At 45.1% G+C, this 22,239-nt stretch overlaps 1 protein-coding gene across 1 annotated transcript in view; it reads right to left on the bottom strand.

The window, feature by feature from the left end:
- COL5A1 (collagen type V alpha 1 chain) overlaps nt 1–16,722 on the bottom strand; it is a 239,793-nt gene extending 223,071 nt beyond the window's left edge. Inside the window, exon 1 of the mRNA XM_024206663.3 lies at nt 16,067–16,722. Coding sequence (XP_024062431.2) covers nt 16,067–16,160 — 94 coding nt within the window. The 5' untranslated portion in view covers nt 16,161–16,722. The remainder of the gene's footprint in view (nt 1–16,066) is intronic.
- Nucleotides 16,723–22,239: the final 5,517 nt, after the last annotated feature.

Raw genomic sequence — 22,239 nt, 5'->3', positions numbered from 1 at the left:
TAAACTCTATGGCTCTACTCCACTCTTGGCTGGTAACTTCATTATCTTCACTGAAGACGGAGGCCAGGTTCAGAGCCTTCTGGAGTCGAATGGATCTGGTGTTCCAATTTAGGACCACCTCTGATCAAACTGTGCTGGATAATGAAATGGGCTATTGGGAACAATCCAGCACTAGGCAGACAAGACAGATGGGTCTTTTTGAGAACTAGTTGAAAATTTTCCATCAACACTCTTTTTTGATGGGGGAGGAGGGGAAAATCAGGTTTTTAATTAAATAAAATGTATATCAAAGGTATCAAAATTTTGATTTTTTTGTTGTTGTTGTTATTGAAAAATGAAATAGTTCTGGTTTTGGCTACAACTGTTCAGTATTCAAATCTCCACCAAAAACAATAAATCAAAATCTTCCATGGAAAAATGGAGATTTTTTTTTCTCCCTGCAGAAAATGTTGACAAAAATGAAAAAAAAAATGTATTTCCTGACCACTTCTAGCCTTTCCCCTTTCCTGCTCCTATGATTTTATGGGAGTCACCTTTTCACAGTCCATCACTAATGGATCTGAACACGCAGATATGACATACGTTATATAAGCCAGTGGGCATGAGTCTCTCCTCCACGTTGCCCTGCTGGGTCAACTGCACTGAGACACAAGGCAGGAACAGCCATATAGCCCCTGCACCTCCCTCCTTGACAGTGAAAGCAATTAATCAGATGCCGGAGATCCCAGGGAGCATGGCCTCAGCCACATGAAAAGGGAACTTTGCTGGTACAAGAGGTGCCTGTGATTTAAAGCCACACTAGTCCCATAAGAAGAAATTGTGAAAAACATCTGGACTGGGATTCCGTTAGCTGGCATCATGGGCCCCTGCGACTGCTTTATTAAAGTCACCTCAGCAACATCAATTAAAGGAAAACCCTGGCCAGGTCCCCACCCCATCCCTCCAGACACTTGGCACTCGCCCATCCACAACTCGCTAATCCCCTTTAATCAGACGCTACGCAGCTAGGGACATTTCTCTGTTCAGTGCTCTGATCACGTGGTTAAACCATTTGCCCTGGGCGTGCAAAATGAAGCTTTCGGGCAGGAAATTAAAAAACTTAATTTACAACTGGGCATTTAATCCAGAGCCAGGGTAGGGGATGGGGGTGAGCAGCGGGCGGCGGACACATGAATCATTGCTGCTCACTCATCTGTGTTGCCAAAAGTCTTCCTCCCTCAGTTAAGGCCTAGCATGCCACAACTCTCAGGCCTTTCCTACGACCCAGGCATGCTAGGACCCTCCTGAGGGCGGGAGCCCCTGCGGATTAATCTTTTGTGGCCCTGCCAATATTTAATTGGCTATGATGTCAGCCCAGCATGGGATCCTCCTGATCTGACCTGCTCTGCCCACCTGTCTTCCTGGTATCTCAGGAAGAAGATGCATCTCTTAGGAACACCTCTGATCAACACTGTGCAGGGAAAAGGACATGAGATGGGCTATCGGGAACAACCCTGCACTGGGCAGAGAAGACAGATGGGCCTTTCCAAGGGCTGGTTGAAAATTTCCAATCAACACTGTTTTTCAATGGGGGAAAAAATCAGGGCATGATGGGGGAGTGAGACTTTTATCCCCACAATCCTGAAAGGCCAGGGTAACGTAGCCATCTACAAACAAGCCTGTTGGGAAGTCAGATAGAGAAACAAGGTGGGTGAGATAACATCTTTGATTGGACCAACTTCTGTTGGCGGAGAAGACAAAGACAAGCTTTCATGCTATACAGAGTTCTTCTGGGGGGTGAGGGGTTGGTGGAGGGAACAAGGGGCAAGAGAGGGCTCATTAATGCTTTGCTGTTATGTTTTAATGTTTTGCACAGAGGCAATGGCCCAAACACCTTTGAAACAGTGGCCTCTACTTGCCGCTTGTGCTCTTCCCTAGATCTAGCACTATCCTTGTTTAAAGCCAGGGAGATCAAGGCGGCTACATCAGCAGACTTCTCATCTCAGACCCTTGCTAACCTCGTGTCAATTGGAGCAGTTCCCCTGACATCAGCTGAACAACGTTGCTTGCTCCCAGCTGAGAATCCCACCTCATAAATCACTTTTTCTATTCCTCCCGCAGAGCCCTCCACTTGTATTCACAGTGACTCATCACCCAGGGCTCTTCTCTTCACCTGTAACAGTGCGGGTTACAAAAAGAGGCATACATATGATGGATGCATTATGCAGCTGGAGGGCTGTAATTCTAAAACGAAGCATGTGGCGGACACGTTAGTATTCCATCACTGGACACCTTGGGGATGGGTCCACACGGACCCACATCTGCATGCTCAAACTCACTGCTTCCCATCCAGAGTCTGAAGGGTGCAGCTGCACGGATCTGTCTTGCATCCCCTACTGCCAGAATCCCTGCATAAGATGCACATTGCAGTGCATCCTAGGGGTTACAGGGAAGCTCTGGCTGCCTGGAATTCTTACGGGAATATCGTCTTTAAAAACAAAACAACAGTAAGCCGTTCTGCAAGGCTCCACTACGGCCAAAGGACTGTACGTACACACTCAAATAAGAGCAGCTCCTGCCGACACGTAAATGAAACTCTAAATCACTCGCTGGCAACTGAACTATAGGACAGTCCCTTCAGCCAAACACTCCAGCAGCTGACCTCGCATTTCTCTCGGTCTCATTTTCTCCCCAGAAACTCAAACCCAGCTTTCTCCAGCGCAGCGGGAACCTCCCGTGCTACTCCCTGGGAGCACTAACCACACCCTGCAGGAAAGGTGAGGGCAGAGATCGCTGCGGAGAGAACGTGTCGCTTCCAGGCTGAGCCAGGAAAGGAACTTTACGGCTTTGGTTACCCTGAGAATGTTCGCATCGCCCCCTCTGGCTGCAAATGTAGTGCTCATCCCAGGCATGCGGTTCAGGGTCAGGAGATCTAAATATAGTCATGTGGCCAGATTGTCAAGAAGGCTCGGCCCCCTGCTGCTCCCACTGAGAACGATGGAGAATCCCTCCCCTGACATTCAGAACAACGGTTGCTACTGAGCACTTTGACACGATTCGATTTTCAAGTGAGGTGTGAAATCCTGATTCTACTGAAGTCAAGGGCCAAACTCCCATCGACTTCAGTGGGGCCAGGAGTTCACCCTTAGATCGTGAACTTTTGGGGGGCAGGGACTTTTTGTTCCATGGTTGTACCACACCCACTACAGTGAGCTGAGGCTTCTAGGTCCTACTGCAACATAATACATGGGAGCTGCGCTCTTTCAGACAAATCAGGGCTATCGCCAGGTGCATGGATACATTCCTACTGCCGTCTACGTTACCAAAGAGTAGACGGAAACAAAGCAAAATGCCTTGGCATCATTTTCCCAACCTTCTTATACTGGTAAAAATAGCTGGATGTTACTAACTAAAAACTGCCTAAAAGACGTACTGGGATCATCTTTCCTTGCCTTCTTTTCCTGGCTTATAGCGGTCTAGTTTTATAATATTCCCACTGGGCTTTCCATGCTAGGATGTTTCAGTATCCAGTACCCCAATTTCCATTTGCAACATATGCACGTACTCTAGCTTGCCGAGGTTATTTTTTTTCCCCCCAGCAAGCTGAGGTATCTACCGTGCTGTTCAGGAAATCCTCTACCTGTTTTCAATTATTTGGTGATATTTAGTGGTTCAAATAGTGCCTTTTCTCTAACAGCACAACGCCCCATGCTCTCCTATTGTTTACACCAGAAGCACAGAGAAAAGCTGTAAAATGACACGGACAACTCAAAGAAGTCACAACGCGTACCGCAGAGACAGGTTCTGTTAACAGAAGAGCACGCTATGTTTTTGTTCCTACAACAAAGGAACAACCTTCAACCTCTTCAACTATAACCAGCAACTTAACCCGGGGGGTTGGGGATGAGAAAAAAAAGTTTTATATTTCACTATTTTTAAAAGCTATAATCTATGAATTGGTGACATAAAATAGAAGGCCTGAGATCGTCTAGTCTGGCCTGCTGGATAGGTGTCCTCATTTTCACTCCTACAGCCAGGATTCTCCTGGGATTTGAATTTCTAGCACTGCCCACATGAGTCATACCAATAGGCCATAAATAGGCCAATTCAGTGCTCGGTATTATTATTTGTATTATCTCAGCGCCTACAAGCCCCTCCCCCAGAAATCAGGGCCTTCTTGTACTAGGCACTGTACAGCCAAAAAGGGCAGATCTTCAGCTGGCTGTAAATTTGCCATAGTTCCTCTGAGGTCAACAAAGATTTTGACAATTTACACCAGCCGAGGATCTGTCCCAGAGTAAGATGGTCCCTGCCCTAAACAGTTTCTGGCCCAAATAGACAAGACAAAGGGCGAGAGAGGGAGAAGTATTATACCCATTTTAAAGATGGGGAACTGAGGCACAGAGAAATTAAGTGACTTAGTCTATGTCATATGGAAGTCTAGGACAGAGCTGAGAAATGAACTCTCCTGAGTCTCATTTCAATGCCTTCACCCTCAGACCATCCTTTCTCCATCCAGTTTACTGCCTAAACAACTAGGAAAACTCCAGCATGGTAAATATATAAATACTATGGTAGATTTGTGTTTCATAAAACTACATCTTTAGAAAACCTGATCCAAGAGGAAAGGTTAAAAAAACTGGGCAGGTTTAGTCTTGAGAAAAGAAGACTGAGAGGAGGACCTGATGATAGTCTTCAAACATGTTAAGGGCTGTTCTAACGAGGACGGTGATCAATTGTTCTCTGTGTCCACAGAAGGTAGGACAAGAAGTGATGGTCTTCATCTGCAAAACTCAGTAATAGGCTTCCAAGGGAGGTTCTGGACACTCCATCATTGGAGGTTTTTAAGAACAGATTGGACACACATCTGTCAGGGATAGTCTAGGTTTACTTGGTTCCACCTCAGTGCAGGGGGCTCAGCTTGGTGACTTCTCCAGGTCCCTACATGTCTCTGATTCTATGATCTTTGAGAAGCCTGAAGACTCCCAAGCAGTGTTAGGAGCTTCTTGCTTCTAAAAGAAATAGCAACTCAAAAAAACAGAAGAACTGCACAATGGGCATTTTTTAGTTTAGTTTTTTATTTCTTGCTCCGATGAGGTTCCAGACATGTTCACAGGAAAACCACGACATCATTTTAACTGCGCGTTCAGTGCTCAGCTCTGTTTCAAGGACCTGAAACTGACGAACAATAACCAAGTGGCTGATTACAGCATGCTGCCAACCTCAATGTTTTCCATATATCATCTTTGTATTTTAATGAGTTTTTCCATCCATTTCTCTTTTTTTTTTTCTGTCGTCCTCGCCTGCCGCTTTCGCTCGCTCTTCCCACATTTGTGTCTTTTTTCATACAAAGGTCTCTATTGACAGTTAAAAAAAAAAGAAAAGCCAGCTTGCAGACTCAGCACATAGCTGAGTGCATTTGACTCCAGTAAGAATCAAAGCTTTGATATAGAATGAGGCAATTGGAGAAGGCAGTCCCCAAGAAGCTCTCTGCAGCAAGCTGAGGTTACAAGATGAGGGAGAGGGCTAACGTTCTGCATGGAAAAATGCAACTACCAAATAACTGAAGCTGAACTGAGCAGGACCCAGGTGATGCGGGTGAGCAGAAGAAAGGACTTTGAAGCGTTTGCAGCAGTCTCCTTTGGTTGAAGGCACATACCCAATATAGTCCATAGGTTAGGAGGACTCCTACATCCCTTGCTGATGCTAAGCTCTCACGGAGCAGCACACCACCTTCTACCACCTCCGGTTGCCTAGGACACTCCATGCCTGCCTGGTGGACGATGACTTGGCTCTATTATTCACACGTTTGTCACCTCTTGTCTGGACAAGAGCAATGCGATAGACCTGAACTCTTCAGCTCTTAAGAAACTCCAGCTAGTACACAACACTGCAGTGCATCTCCTCAGCAGCATGGCAAATGGCACACACATCACACCCATCCTCTGCTCTCTGTGCGGTTCCCTGCCGAATACCGAGGCAAGTCCGAGGGCTTATCCTTATCTTCAAGGTGCTCAGTGACCTGGGCCCAGCATCTCTAAAAGGGCCTAAAGCTCAGAGATGAGGACTATGGTTGACAACTCCGCTCCTCTGGCACAATGGAGCTTCCGACCACCAGGATAAAGCTCATCTGTGCGGGAGACGGAGCTTTCTCGAGGGCCAGTCCCAGACTATGGAACAAATTCCCACAGGACCTGAGGGCCATCCCAATTTCACCACCTTCTGCTCCCAGTGCCAGCTACACTTCCCTGACCAGTCTCCTCTCATGTAAAGCACAGAGCAGCATGGATATCTAGAAATAACAAATCCACCCAAAACAAAACCCTACCCAATCACAACGCTCCACTGCATACACAATTCTCCCCCTGCAGAGAGGGGGAGAGAGAGAACAAACCACTTGTGGCGGACGTTCGTCACATAGCTTAATGCCCAACTGGAAGGTGCTCAGATACCAGTGATCAGAGTGGGATAAGAACTGCATTTGTTTATTCATTGTAGTTCTGGGCATTTTTCTCTCTCTCCTAAAAGCACCATGCTGAATCCTAGCCAAGACTTCTAAGTCACTACAGCAGCTAAGGGATCAATCCTGCAACGCCTGGAAACACTGGGCACTCACAGCTCCAAGTCAAGTAAATGGGAACTGAGGACACTTGGTACCTCCAGAAGTTGCTCAGCATCTTGTAAGATTGGGTCCTTAAAGCACCCAGGGTCGGATCCAAAGCCTCCTAAAGTTAACGTGAGTTTCTCTGTTAGACTCCAGTGGGCTTTGCATCAGGCCTCAATGCAATCCTATTTAAAGGCCCGGTCTTGCAAGCTGTTACTCATCTATCTGACCCTGCCGTCACAGTGGCTGTATTGCTACTGATGCCAGCGTCTGCTGGATCAGACTCTTAGTCCTTGTTTTACCCCCAAAGAAATCCAGAGTGTAATGCCACCCCTCTGGGTGGGTCATCCGCAGGGGGCACCGAACTTGGGGCTTCTGGATCTGAATGCAAGAGCCTCTACTGCCTGACCTACAAAACCCAGCTCTCCTCCCCAAGGCTGCAGCAGGCTCATCAATCCCAGAGGGTAACAGAGAGCCACTCCAAGCTGGCGTGGGCTTCGTGAGTAGACGATTGCAGTGTTGGGCTTTCAGTTTGCACTAGCTCTATTCCTCATGTTCACGCTAGGACCCCCGCGAGGCGCAGAGAATGAGGCGCCTGCATCTGTTACAGCAGGAATACTCAGCCCTTGGAATACTCGTCTCGCCTGAAGCCCACTGAGAAACTACGAAAATTCTTGGAGTGTGATGAGCCTCTTTCTCCAGCTCTGACCCAGCGCGCTGAATTGCCAGCGATAGCCTCCTTCTACCAGGTGTGATGTAGGGAGGCTATCAGGAGTATGCTGGGAGGAAGAGCTGATAAAGATAAAACAGTCCAGATCTTCCAAAGGCCTTTTCTAGGCCAGAAAACAATCCAGAGTACACATGCCCATTTAGCATATACCCCCATGCCTGGATACAGAGCCCTACAGATCTTCAGCAGCACTTTTTAACAGCTAAAAGCGTCTCCATCCGTGCCACAAGACCTTCCGCTGGACTTCGGGTGGAATTCACCCCCATGCAGGGAGACAGCAGGGGCCTATGCATCAATACAGTCCCCCCCAAAGGAGGGTTTCAGTGATACATGGGCCTTGTGAAAGCTCTCTGCGCAGGACTGAATGTCACCCCTACTGACTCCAAGGGTTTAGCAAAAGTCCCAACCAAGACTTGAATATCTTCCAACAAGCTCATGAATTAAGACCTTTTAAAGGGCCCGTCTGTGCCGAAAGCTTTCCAAACCACCCCCCCTCCCACCCACCCCCTCCCACACACACACAGACACACACACATACGCACACCACCAGGACAAAAGACAGTTCAGTGCCTTCCAATTTGCTATTCTTGCCAGTTTTCCAGCTACAGCCTAGATGGGTTACGTTGGAGAGAAATTGCTATCTAAAAAAATAAAAATAAAAAGCAGTAGTAATTCAAGCAGCTCAAAGGGCAACAGCGGCTCTGACCCTGGGACTCAGCGAAATAGGAAGGAATTTGAAAGCGCTGTCATTTATGTTCAATGAGCACAGCTTTGAATGAAACAAAGGGAAAAAGAGATCCCTCTTTATTATATGGGAGCATCCCTAGGGACTCCCTCAACAGCAGGTCAACTGATCACAATGAGCCAATGAGGAAATCCTCCTTCAGAGGACCCCAGACACACTTGGATTCTTTCTGCATGACTCATAGGATGAGTCACTGTCCTTGACTAGCAATGATCATTTCCCTTTTATAAAAAGAGCCATGGGGTGTACATGTGGGAGGCGATGCCATAGGGGGAATCCCCTCTAGAATTCTGTCCTGGATTTTGGAACAGCCACAGGATAGACGCCTCCTCACCCCAAGAGACTCCGTCCCAGGTTTTACGCCAAGTGCAGGCCAAGACGGGGCTTTGAGGGTTTCATCTGTGTCCTGTGCTTACTCATGCAGTGCAGCCCTGACTGGTAAAGCTCAGATTGCATAGCTCAGTACTGAGTCCCAGGGCTTTGAATAAAGGCGCTCCTGGTAACACAAGATAGAACAGGGAAGTCCTGGCATCCCAAAAGCTAGAAGAAAACGGTCTTTTTGTAAATGTATACGCTGGGACAAACTTGTGGCTGTGCATGTGCACGTGTCTAGTGCATGCACATCAGACACACACCAGGGTTTTCCCCCTTTTTAGGGCTTGTCTACACTTCAAAGACAATTCGGATTAAGGTAGCATTCATTCACCCCACTTGCATCATTCCTCTTCAGTGGGTTTTTTCACACACACACCCCCCATATACCTATTTGCACAATGTTTAGCTAGACTATAAGCGCTGGAGTGGAAATCTCGTTCTCCATTCTGATTTCACTTGCACTGGAACAAACTGGCCGTAACTCCCCTGACGTCAATGGGGCTACAGCAATGGAAAACCAATGCAAGAGAGATCTGAATCAGGCCCCTTGTCTTCATACTCATCTAAAGTACTTAGCACATTGTTGGCTCACTACAAATAATAATTAATATCTGGAGGAATTAAACATGCCCCATCATCCCAAATTAACATTAAGCTTAAACGCCTTCATTTCATTTTTAGTTAAGAGATCTAGTTTATTCCTCCAAGGCGATTCTCAAAACTCTCCCCATGCCTTCCCTTACCTTTGTCCCCATTTTCCTGTTTTAGGTTGTAAAAACTCTTCAGGGCAAGGAATGCGTCTTGTGAATTTATGGGGCCGCACTAATGATTACTACTAACAACCATCCTGTGGGCAAACAAGGCTGTTCAAGTACAAAGCCATCATGTCTGCAACTTGCACCAAACGGAACAAGGATCTCATGTCCCTGGAAGGATGTTTCTCTTGTCTGCAAGGCCCCTAGGTTAGGACACTTGTGTTTTTCCCCTTCCTCTGCCTGGGGGCTCAACACCCAGGGCAGAGCTTGTTTCAGCAGCTGTGTGGTTGGAAAGCTGCCCATCAAAGGACCTCACTGCCCTCGCACTTAAGATCAGTGTCAATCACTGAAGTCAGTGGAGTCACACTATGGTGCATAATGAGAGGAGAGAACTAAGATGTTGGAGGTCGCTGGCCTCTGCCACTTGACGGGTCTCACCCTGGCAATGGACCCCAACCTAGACCACAAAATATTGTCATTGGAGCTGGCTTTCCAGATTTTTGAGATTTTTCTTCACCCCAAAAGATGGTTGCCAGTTTTTTCAACTAGCAGCAATAACAAGAATGAGAATAGAATCTGCATCACACACCTTCCATTTGTGGGTCACAAAGCACTTCACAAACATCGATTAAGTGTACGTTTTTAATGGGGAGGGTAATTACCAACTGGCACCATTTTACCAAGGGGCGTGGTGGATTCTCCATCACTGGCAATTTTTAAATCAAGATTCAACGTGTTCCCAAAAGCTCTGCTCTAGGAATTATTTGGGGGAAGGTCTCTGGCCTGTTATACAGGAGGTCAGACTAGATGATCACAATGGTCCCTTCTGGCCTGGGGATCTCTGGATTACTGAGCTCCCACATTCCCTCCCACATGGCTTGCAAGGAAGGTAAAAAAACAAACAGCATCATCCCAGCTCTTTTGCAAATAGATAAAACGGAGCACTCAGGGACTACGACTGGGATTTTGAAATTCAATGGGAGACAGGTGTCTAAACCACTTAGGACGCTTTGGAAATCCCAGTTGGGATGATGTGGCCACATAGCAAATCAATGGCAGACTCGGAAATGGAATCCTGACTCTCAGTCCTATGCCCTGTATGCCCACTCTACCATTCCATCTCTACAGGACACTGTTCTGACCACTCTCCAATCATGAGCGACATAGGGCACTTGCTGGCACTGTTCTTAAATTATTCCTACATTTGATACTTGTCTACAGCAGAGTGACCAGATGTTCTGTTTTTAAAGGGACAGTCCCGTTTTTTGGGACTTTTTCTTATATAGGCGCCTATTACCCCCCCACCTCCACCCCCTGTCCCGTTTTTTCACAGTTGCTATCTGGTCACCCTAGTCTACAGTAACACATAAAATGAATTAAATAACTACAGGGTCCCAGAGTAGTCAATAATGTAGTAAGGAAGAACAATTCTCTTCCTTGCAGGAATCACTGGGTGAAATTCTAAGCCCTGTGTGATGCAGGAGGTCAGAGTAGTTATCCCTGCTGGTCTTAAAAATCTATGGCTGAGATTTTCATAGCCAACGAGGAGATTTAGACACATGGTCCCCCTCCTTGAAATGAATAGGTACATATTTCTTAAGTGGCTTCGGAAAAATCTCTGCCTAACAATCTATGCACAATCATCATACTGACAGTACAGACAGACAGGTTCATGCTGTCTAAAGACAAATCTGTTAGAAGTGCCAGCAGGTGTCCCATCCAACAGGAAGGAATGCGTATCGTAGGGGAAAAGTGATCTTTTTATTTAGTTATTCACTGTTATTACTCAGAGTACCTGAAATCTTAAAACAGACTCGACACTCACAAATATTTACTGATATATTATGCTTTATGGACCAGAACAAACTGAAATCAATAAGAATCTATCCCTTGACTTTAATGGAAGCTGGATCAGGCTCTCTGAGAACGGATGTTCCTATCACTAACATTAAACTTCTGCTCCAGGAAGTATACTTAAACTTTGGACAAAGATTAAAGTGAGGTGACAGGGCGGGGAGAGGGAGAGAGACAGACGTAGGAAATAAATTGCCAAATCTCCTATTTTTAAAAACAGACCAAAGAGCCGTTTCCTGGAAAGTCTGCTCTTATAGATTTATTTCTCAAGTCCAGACAGAAACCTTGGATTATCTAAGCCACGTGTCTATAAATGGGTACTTTCACTAATGCAGAGGTAGTGGAGTAAATATGCCACATATGTGTATTTTGCTTATTCACATCTGTTTTGATGCCAGTGCCTCCCTCTGAAAAAAAAAAAATTCAAAGAGGCTGTGAGGATATATGTACTGTTTCTTTGAATCTATACCCAGAAGACATGCAACGTGAGGAAGTCTGGAGGCAGGCACTCTACAATGAAGAAGAAAAAAGGGACAACTTAGGGATAATGCTGATGTCCTTATCTTAATAAAGCTCCTTATGAAGTGTTGGAGGAAAGCCTTTAGCTCTGTGATTCCTGACTATTGTCACATGACAAAGGGCTAACTCCACTTTCGTTTATTTACAGGACTTCAGACTTTACCAGACACACCAAAATTTCCTTTCTTAATATATATTTCAAGATCCACAGGAAAAAAAGATGAATCCAGACACAGTAACTGACAGAGTGTTACATGGAGTGCCAGGGATAGTACAGATGTTTATATGCACCACACAGAGAGAGAAAAATACCACACACAACACATCCTATGACGTTTCAAGCAGTGGGTTATACCTGGTTAATAAGGCAAGTTTGATTCTGACCAGCCCCAGGATAGAAACGTATTTTATGCCATCTTCAGGACTTTCCAAAAAGCCACATGATTCCTCTACAAAAAGCACTTTTTTGTGGTGGCTGAAAGAACCTCCTTTATCCTCAAAGCTGTTAATCCTCATACCAGTGCCACAAACTGGGAATCTGAGCTCACCTCCATGGCTTCCTTTCTTAGTGCACACACCCACTCTTATCCTTTCATCTCTCACATCTGGATCCCTGGCACATAGCACAAGGGTATGAAAAGTAAGAAAATGGGAACCACATTATCAACTCATGCCAAGACTTTTAACTGACAGATGTCTGCGGCAAACAGACTATCACTATTCTGCGACCTGTCAGAGTAACCAGGAGGCACCACGCCAATCTAATGATTCGCTTCAATTGCTTTGTGTGTTAAAAAGAAAACCGCTAAGGGAGAGTTTTTATCCCTTTAAACAAGAAGGTTTGGGCCTTTTTCCCATAGTAAGGATTCATATTCCCTTTGCAGTTCCCTTCTGTTGGTCCTAACAGTGCCATTATTTCTGCATGCCCTAGGTGTAAGGGCAAAATACTTTTGTTTATAGGATTAACCTTATTATTAAAGGGCTTTTCATCCAGTAGGAATCTGTGTTGCAGATCTAGGATAATTATACCCAAAATGACTCATCAGCCTTCAAACCACAAGGAGGAGAAATCAGCTCGAAAGCGTAAAGGATCCAGTACTGACGGCTAAAAGGCCCTGATTAACAGGCCTGCTTGCAGCACAACACCGACAATTCATTTAGTGGAGAAGTACATTTAGTGGAGAAGGAGCAATGCCCTTTCAGCGCTGGTTTTCAGGGCTTTCTCCAATCCCATGTCGAATGTTTATCCCTCGTCATTTAGGGCCAAGGGAAAAATAATGATGCTGGAGCCTAATAACGCCGAATACGGAGTGTGCGCAATTTCCATCGATTTTGTTGGGCACTGCGGCCACTCGGTAGCTGGCAGAATTGGCCCCTTGGTTATGGCATTGATACTGTATTTCACCCCACGTGCCATTCTAAGTGACAATGGGGAAGAGACCACTATAGGGAAGGGGGAGTGGTTTGAGAAGCGTCTGCATCCTGCCTTTGGAATATACACGGTTTCACTGAATAAGGGATGCTAGTCAGCTGACTCAGATGCGTCCCTGTCAACTTCTGAATGGGGCATGTACTACTGTAGCTTATTAAAAAAAACAAAAACAAATTATCCATAAAGTTCTGTTCCAAGGTGGTATAATTCTCCCCCTTCTCAAGAAACAAGTCACAAACAATGAGACCACAATGCACGTTTTCCATTGGACATCAGAACTGTCGCCTGACATCCATTCCAGACTAACAGGGTCATATTTCTCCTGGTTTAGCCACTCCTATCCTTTTCAACTGGAAAAATATTAAACTGTCCTAAGTGGCCAGAGACTAAGAATATTATTTTCTTAGCTCATTCTAGATTAATGTAAACAGCCAAGGGGAGAAGCAACAGATAGTAACAAAATACTTAATAATTTCCAGCATTTTTATTTCTTTTCAAAGACCATGCTGTGCATTCTTATTACATTTTTCTCCACCACTAAAGGAAATGGCTGTTTCCAAAAATATTCGCCCAGAAACCTGATTCACTTTTATGAGGATCTGTAAAAATAAAGAGAGACTCCAACTTTGTCCGTCAGTTAAATTTAATGTGACACCACTTGTAAAAAAACAGGGGTCACTGTGGCTTGGAAAGGAATCACTGAGACAGCCCAGCTCAAGTCACTTATGGCATGGTCTCTAGAATAAATCAAGGTCTGCAAATAATTTTCTTTTCCCCCTTGAATAGCAGAGGTGTATTTGCTCCCGAGCAGGACAAAGGAGAAATGAGTTTTCACTTCAGTGCATTTTATTTCAGTTTTATTTTAGTCCTTTTAAGAAACTGGGATTAAATAAAAGGGGAAAGAGAACTTAACTGCGGTTGGGGGGAAGTTAACCAGATAAAAGAACATTAGACGTTGCCTTTAAATGACCAAATCTGGCTCCTCCCACATTTGAGTAATCCAATATCATACCAGGAAGCTCACTGGGAACATTCAAGACCTTTCACTTCAAAGAGAGATGCTACTCAGAACAGCAAGATTTCTATACACTGACCGTTATAGATGCATGGAACCTCCTAGTCCATAATGCGCTTTAGATGGACATACCTCCACGCTCCTGATCCAAATCTCCCTGAAGCCAATGAGTAGTCTCCCTAAAAGCACTCCAAAGAATATAGAGACTGACAGTATGTCTAAGCTGCTATGACACTACTGAAATACATCCCTGGCTAGTTGCACTGCAACAGGACTGCAAAAACTTTGTATTCTTTCCATTTAAATTTCTGAAATTGACAAGGATTTAGCAGTCTCCAAATGGCAAAAGAAGGTAGTACAATAGCCACTGATGTACCATCCGAGGAGCTGCCTGCTTTAAAAGAGGATGGTCCCAGAAAATATTCTTTCCTCTATCCAAATATGAAGATGGACATCAGATCCGGTCCCTATCCAGCCAAAGACCATTGCTCCAGGTCATAATCCAATAGATTGCAATGCAATAGAACATCTGGGAGTCACTCTGAGGTGATATTAGTTTTTCCACCACTGAGGTTCTATCTATAGATATTTATCTTTCAATAAAGAAAATATTTTCTATCTCACCTAAGAACTTTTTCTTGCAATTTTTGACAAGTCCCTTGCCTCCTTTTTATAAATAAGTCCTCTTGGGTTAGAACGAAGAACCTTGAAATGACAATAAATTGATCATTATTCTGTTATGGTCTGAATCCCCCACGGCTTGTCTTGGTAACACATAATGTGCCAAATAGTGGTTGGGCTGCCAAAAGAACTTATGCAAACTTCAGAATTAAGGCTGAAGCTAAGACAGGCTGTATTAAATGCTTTTGCTAGTCAGTAACATTGGAATCTCAGTTTGACATTAGCTGCCACCGTTCAGTTGGCCCTAACTGTACTGCAAAACTCCATCATGGTTCCTATCTCACCTTTTAAAATCATCAAAGTGGCTTTGCCCCCAAACCTCCTCTTATTCTTCCTCCCACAGTACTATAAAAGGAAATCTGAAATAAATATTGCTCTTTAGTATTCGCAGACCACAAACCTCTGCAGGTACCCTTTAGAGCCTCAGTAGAGTTAAACTATTGTAAGTTCAAAGAACTTTCAAGGTAGATCCATCAGTATTCATCTAGCCAGCCTATGCATTCCAGAGTTAATAATTGTGAAAGCCAGTATTAAAATTAACCAAAAAAAACTTCTCAAAAAGTAAGTAACAAAATCAAGTACTCAGTCCTCCTTTTCTATAATGCAAAAAAGGTGACACGTGGAGCTGTCGTTGTTTTTGTCCCAACTGTTGCATTTTGTAGTTTCTCCTTTACCAAACCCAGCAACAGTAATTTGGGGGGGGGGGGGGCAATGCAAATCTGAGTTAACAAAAGTACAGGCAGCATACAACAGAGGGCGTCCGCTTTCTAAGTTTCTAAAAGCAAAGTTTGCAAAAGCTTTTTGCACTGAGATCTCTTGCTTTGATCCGGGAGAGAAGCGAACCGATTATTTCTTGACAAAAGTTTGCTCTCTTCCAGCAGAAACTATGCAAAGAAGAGACGTTTACAATTAATTCAAAATATCTGTATAGCGAAACAACAAAAGTCACTAAAAATACATGTTGATTCCTTTTTTTAAGTGTGCCTGGCAACTGGCAGATCTGTTTTAAGAAAAAAAAAAGGATTGTGTTTTAAGTTTTTCCCTTTTATGGGCCCCCTGACAAATGGCATTCACAGGACTTAGGCAGCTAAAACATTTTTTTTTTTTTTTTTGGAATGCATTGGGTAAGAAAAGACAAATGTTTTGCAAAGCACAATAGAAAGCAAACTTTTCTTTTTTGTTACAAGTTTTCTGAAGTCTTCAGTCAGCTCACCCATATATTTGCTCCAGACATAGATGACATGAACATTAGTCAACAGCAATCATGTTTTAACAAGGCTAAGTTAAATAAGGGAGAGAGAGAGAGCTATTTCTGTAGCCTGAAGGCAAACTATTTATTAAGGACACAAAGAACGCATATAAACAAAAGTGTCTTACCTGCTTTGCTTTGAGAAATTGCATAGAGGAGAAATATTGCTATAGTTTTGGTCCTTATCCAACTTCTTCTTTTCCACCTTGTGTGTGTATCCATGGTCCACAATAAAAGGGGGATCAGCTTGGGGGGACTGAGCAAATGCTCACACAACCTTAGGTCTGGGGTAGAAAAATCAAAGGAAAAGGCTCAGACCCCCCCGCCCCCCAGAAGAAGCAACTTTTATAAAGCCATGAGTTGGACGTTTGTGTTTGATTGGTATTAACTAGGATGAGGGTCTGAACTTTCTCTGTTACTGTATTTTTGCTTTGGCTTGTCTTGCTTTCTTGGTATAGCAGGTCCTTCTTCGCTTCCCTTCCGTCTCTCCTCCTCCTCTTGATCTGATTCTTCTCGGGCTCCCCTCTCGAGTGATGTCCCCCTTCCCCTGACTAATCGAGGAGTGGAAACTTTTTTTTCTTCCCTTCTTCTTTTAAAGCAGATGCGAGAGATTGTCAATCGAGATCCAATGCAGCAAATCAGAGTTTAGGAGGCTGCAGAGCTCTGCCCCCTTCCACTGGAGTCCAGGAGAAACGGGGGCTGGGAAGAGGGAAAGAAGTTTTTAAAAGAGAGAGAGAGAGAAATTGAACGTGTGGCATGGGGAGATTTTTCTTCCTCCCGTCCTTTGGCAGCCTTGATTTCTTTCCCTGTCTATCTCCAACCAGATCCGAGAGCTGCACAGGAGGCAGGTCCCAGCGGCAAGTTTGAATATGCAGCCAAAGACAGGAAATCGAGCTGTTGCAAACAAGTTGCTGCTGTACTGGGCTCTTTTGCTAATTTGAATTCAAGGAGTTTACAATCCGAATCTATCAGTGCACTGGAGATGTTGCAGGGTTGCTTTGTTTGTTTTTCATCCCCGGCACCAGGCGTCCAAAGGACCTACAAGAAGCCTAAAGATTTTTTTTAATTCTGGGTTCAGTGTTTCTTGATTCTTTGTGCTTCTTGGGACCCGAGGTAAATAGTGTTGGAGCAAAAAGAAACAAAATTGCAATGGCATAATAAAAAGCAATATTTTCAGATCAGTTGTAAAAGATTGGTTTGCAACAGGTTAACCGGGGAGTGGGTGGAAGGTGAATGGGGATGTTGAATGGAGGAATTAGAGAGAGAAGGTGGCCGAGGTAATATCTTTTATTGGACCAATTTCTGTTGGTGGAAGAGACAAGCTTTCAAGTTTACATGGAGCACTGGCCTGGTAAGCTTGACTCTGTTGCCAACCAGGTTGGCCCAGTAAAAATTAGGACCTTGTCTCTGTAATATCCTGGGCCCAACCGGGCATCAACAACCCTGCAAACAACACACGAGGAAATGGTTATTGCCAACCCAGCGCGGTTATGAGCTGAACAGCTAAGTGAGTGTGTGAAACCTCAGCCACCAAGTTCAGCGTGGCCGGACCCTCGTTGGCAAATGGACTGAGGAAGAAGGAAAACTTTGAAACACCGTTAAAGGCATTAAAGCTTTTACATGCCCTTAGGACTGCACTGATTACAGTTTGCCACTATATCCAACACAGGGCTCCTCCACTCCCACTGCTGGGGGGACCTCGGTTGTGTCTGTGCCCACTGGGTGCAGTCCAATGACCAAACTCCCATTGATTTCAGTGGGGCCAGGATTTCACCCACAGACCCTGGGACTGACCTGTTTGGAGATCTCACCCTTTGGCTCCATGATCTCACTATATCCTATGTCATTCTAAAGCTTCTCAACTGTCCTGGGTCATCATCGCTGGCCAGTTTTATGGTTTTCGTCGTCCTCTGGCAAACCTCCCATCGATTTGCTGGCGTGTGGAGTGGACCCTTCTGTATTGGACTCAAATCTTGCTTCTCTATCTAGGTATTGATATGGTCCCTGACTCTGCAGTAATTATGCAATACTGTTTTGCTGACCTGCAGTTTATAGTCAGAGTTGGTCAACTTGCTGTTGGTAGTGTAGTTCATGCATTTTAGAGCACTCAGCTGGGAGCCAGGACTTCTAGGATCTGTTCCAGATTCATGTGCTCATGGACATGTCACTTAACCTTCGTGCCTCAGTTTACCCATTGGGCACGTTAAGAGGTTTAGCTACTTACTGTTTGTAAAGCTCTTTCCAGCATGAAAGGGGTTGGGCAGTGCCAAGTATTATTAATGGTTCAGATGGTCCCCTCCAGCCCCACAGGCAGAAAACCCACCCAATCTACAGGAGTAAGGAATGGGAAAGTAGTGATTCCCCCCCTCACACACACACCTTAGAGAAAGTGCCTCTACACAGGCTGGATCAGTGGGAAAGGGCTGGCAGGTAGTGAGGTTGATAAGATAGCAGCTCTCTAGGGTATTATCTTCCACTACCAAACACAAATGGATCATGTCAGCATTCATGTATCTGCTTTACCTTTCTACAAGTGACCCCTCCCTAAGCAGCTTCAGGGGAGGAACCGCCAGTGTGACTCACAGGCAATATACTGACTGTCCAGAGGGTTCCTGTGAGAACCATGAGCCAGTGAAGGGAGGTAGGACTTGTGCACACATCCCCTAAGATCATGTGCAGTTTGAGGGATCTCATGGTTTAGGGAGCGTAATCCTATGCACCTGAAGGAATCAGCACTTTCTTGTCCTCTAATTAAGAGAAGCCCTGTGTAGAAGGTGAGATGGTCCATCATTATTGCACTGATAGAAAATAAGCCAGATTTCCCCATTTCAGAAGGATGACCCCTAGCCCACGCAAGGAGTTAGTTACATAAAGGTTCTAGCATCTGGGTTGTTTTTCTTTTGTGGTGGTGGAGGGGGTTATAATATTTTTGGCCAGGTTAAAGCTTAATTTAGACACCCACAGCAGCTGTTTGTCAATTGGGGTCTGTTTTTAGCCTGTGTTACAGCTGGCTTGACTCAAAGCACAAAAAGGTCAAGTGACTTGCCTGAGGTTCCTAAGAGAGTCAATGGCTCATTCCAGATTAGCGGGTGGGACACTTCTGGCTTGCAGTCCTCTGGCCCTAATTATCAGAGTGCTGATTAGACCACACTGCCTCCTTTGAGAGATACTTAAAATCTTAAGAACATAAGAATGGCCGTACTGGGTCAGACCAAAGGTCCATCCAGCCCAGTATCCTGTCTGCTGACAGTGGCCAATGCCAGGTGCCCCCAGAGGGAGTGAACCTAACAGGTAATGATCAAGTGATCTCTCTCCTGCCATCCATCTCCACCCTCTGACAAACAGAGGCTAGGGACACCATTCCTTACCCATACTGGCTAATAGCCATTAATGGACTTAACCTCCATGAATTTATCTAGTTCTCTTTTAAACCCTGTTATAGTCCTAGCCTTTACAACCTCCTCAGGCAAGGAGTTCCACAAGTTGACTGTGTGCTGTGAGAAGAAGAACTTCCTTTTTTTACTTATTACTCTCCTGAAAGGTTTTTAGCCACTAGGGCAGGGAGGTTCTGGAACAGCCTCCCAGTAGGAAGAGTGGGGGCAAAAAACCTCATTTTAAAATGGAGCATGATACATTTATGAATGGCACTATATGATGGGCTTGCACGGCACTGGACTGGCTGACCCCGCAGGTTCCTTCCCATCTTATGGCCCCGCTTCCTTGGAAAGAAAGTGACAAGGCTGAGAATGAGTTTGACACAGAGCTTTTTCCAAAACACTGGGATTTAGTGTTGAGGCCCTGGAGTATTCATTAGGTCAGAGTACCTCTTGCCCCCTTTAATATAAAAATATACACAAATCAGTTACAGCAGTTATTACTGGCAGTAGTAGCCGCCTGCTGTGCATGTCCCTCTGATTGCCAGCAGCTGGGACTGGACAACAGGGCAATAATTGCCCTGTTCTGGGCATTCCCTGTGAAGCGCCAGGCACTGGCTGCTGTCGGAAGACAGGACACTGGGCTAGATGGACCACTGATCTGACCCAGTGGGATCATTCTTATTACAGTAGTGACTAGAGGCCCCCGTCAACACTGGGTGCTGTCCCTATGCTTAGAGAGAGACAGTCCCTATCCCAAACCGCTTACAGTCTAACAGACAAGCCGGACAAAAGGCTGCAACAGAGGCTATGTCCATAGTATAAGCGAGGGGTGTGATTCCTCATGTACACGTACTCCTGCTCGTTCTCATGGTACAACAGCCGCGGAGGCACGGCTGAACTGGGCCAAGTACATATGTATCCGTTTCAGGCTGGTTTGTTCTCGGCACAGCTCAGCCATCCCTCCACTGCCGCGCCCCATGCTACCAAGCAGCCACTCTGCTAGTGATGCTCGCGCTAGCTGGAAGGGAGCTAGCACAAGTATGTACACGAGCAGGGGATTCACACCCCCCGTGCGTAGCGTAGATGTCGCCAGAGAAGCAGGGTGATCGGGGGGATGGTTGGCACCTCTCCTTCGTTGTTGTTGACCGGCTGGGCTAGGTTTTTCCTACATTCCAACCCCCCTTACCCCAATCAAACTGGGGGTGTCCGCACACAAGCTACCTGAGAAACAGGACACTGGGGACAAAGTGGCCCCTGACTTGAACAAAGGATTAGGTGAAACGCGCATTAGCTGAAATCCCTTGATGCATTAGCTCAAAAAAGAGTGAGAAATGCTTTGGACGGAGCCAAGTGTAGGTTTGATAAGATGCCAGTGATACTTCCTCCAAAATTATTCAGATGAAAACCCCTTAATTAATGAGTAGGTGCTGACTGGACAAATTAAGAGAATACTGTTCAGGTACCTAATGGGCGCCTGGAGCTGTTTGTATTTCAGGAGAGGTGTTACATCTACATCCTTAAAAATCCTGGGGGCTTTCAGAGCATTCAGCATACTAGTGCTGTGGCAGCAATAATGGTATCCTATGTTTATATTGCACCTTTCCTTCTGAGATAAAGTGCGTTAGAAATGACAGACAGCCTATACAGGAATTATCTTTCCTCACCGCCAATTTGCAGCTGTCCCTGGGGTGGAGCTCAGGAGCTGTTTCACAGCTCACAGCAACACTCCCCAACAGTATGAGAGGGGTTCAACCCCCTTCTCCCCCTATCACATAGTGATGGTGTGAAGAAGAAAACGAGCAATATGTTAGGGCATTCTCTATGTAACTAGGACACTTAGAAGGGTCAGTGACCCCTGTGGTTGCAAAGGGCCTCCACAGGCAGGATCCTCCTTTCCAGTAACCCCTTTTACCATAATAATAAAACAAAACAATAACTTGATCCACAGTAGAAGCAATGACTGGATAGTTGTTTAATAGAGGCCCCAGCAAACCCTTCAAATCATTGCTGGTTTGAATGATGCTACAGGTGCTGTCTGACTTTGGTCTCTCAATTACTTGAATGCGGGAATCTCATTAGTTCTCTTGTCCCAGATGTGGTTGGCATTTCTGATCATACAAAACAGCTCATTGTTTGGAAACGAGACCTTTTCTGTTTTGCTCCAGCTGCAAATGAAAGTCCCATTAGGGCTTTAATAGTCTCTTTAACAATTGTGTTGAAAATCTGTGCAATTTCAATGGCACACAGCCAGGGGAAGAAAAAATATTTTCTTAAGTATGTTTAAGAACACATCCTAGGGGAATGAAAGAAGAGACACACTTAGAATGGTGCAATACAACAGTGAAATTTACCCAGCATTCCAAGGAATTTCATTGTTGGGTTAAAAAGAACAAGGAGTCCTTGTGGCACCTTAGAGACTAACAAATTTATTTGAGCATAAGCTTTTGTGGGCTAAAACCCACTGGCCCATGAAAGCTTATGCTCAAATAAATTTGTTAGTCTCTAAGGTGCCACAAGGACTCCTCATTCTTTTTGCCGATACAGACTAACACGGCTACCACTCTGAAAACTGTTGGGTTAGGAAACCAAGGGGTCAAACCAAGCTCAACAGCTGCATCCTCAGATGGTGTAACCTCAGATGGTGTAAATCGGAGTAGCTCCTTTGAGTTCAGTGAAGCCGTGCTGATTTACGCCATGGGAGGGTCTGGGCCTGAAAGATCTTGCTGAACAGTGGGAGCTGTAGTTACCAGCCCGATTTCAGATGAGTGCAGTTTTCCAGGTGATTTAAGTTCTTGTGCAGACCTGTTTGCTTCTCCTAAACAGGAATGGAGAGATACAACATTGAGGCTTGCAGTGGCACACTGGAAAATTCCAAAATGAATGTGCCAAGATTAAAGAGCCAAACCTTTAAGACTGAATGTGCC

Source organism: Terrapene carolina, unplaced genomic scaffold (assembly GCF_002925995.2).
Source record: "Terrapene carolina triunguis isolate 2854851 unplaced genomic scaffold, T_m_triunguis-2.0 Scaffold238, whole genome shotgun sequence".
Classification (NCBI taxonomy): Eukaryota; Metazoa; Chordata; order Testudines; family Emydidae; genus Terrapene; species Terrapene triunguis.
The sequence above is the reverse complement of the archived record's forward strand: the minus strand, read 5'-3'. Positions and strand labels throughout refer to the sequence as shown.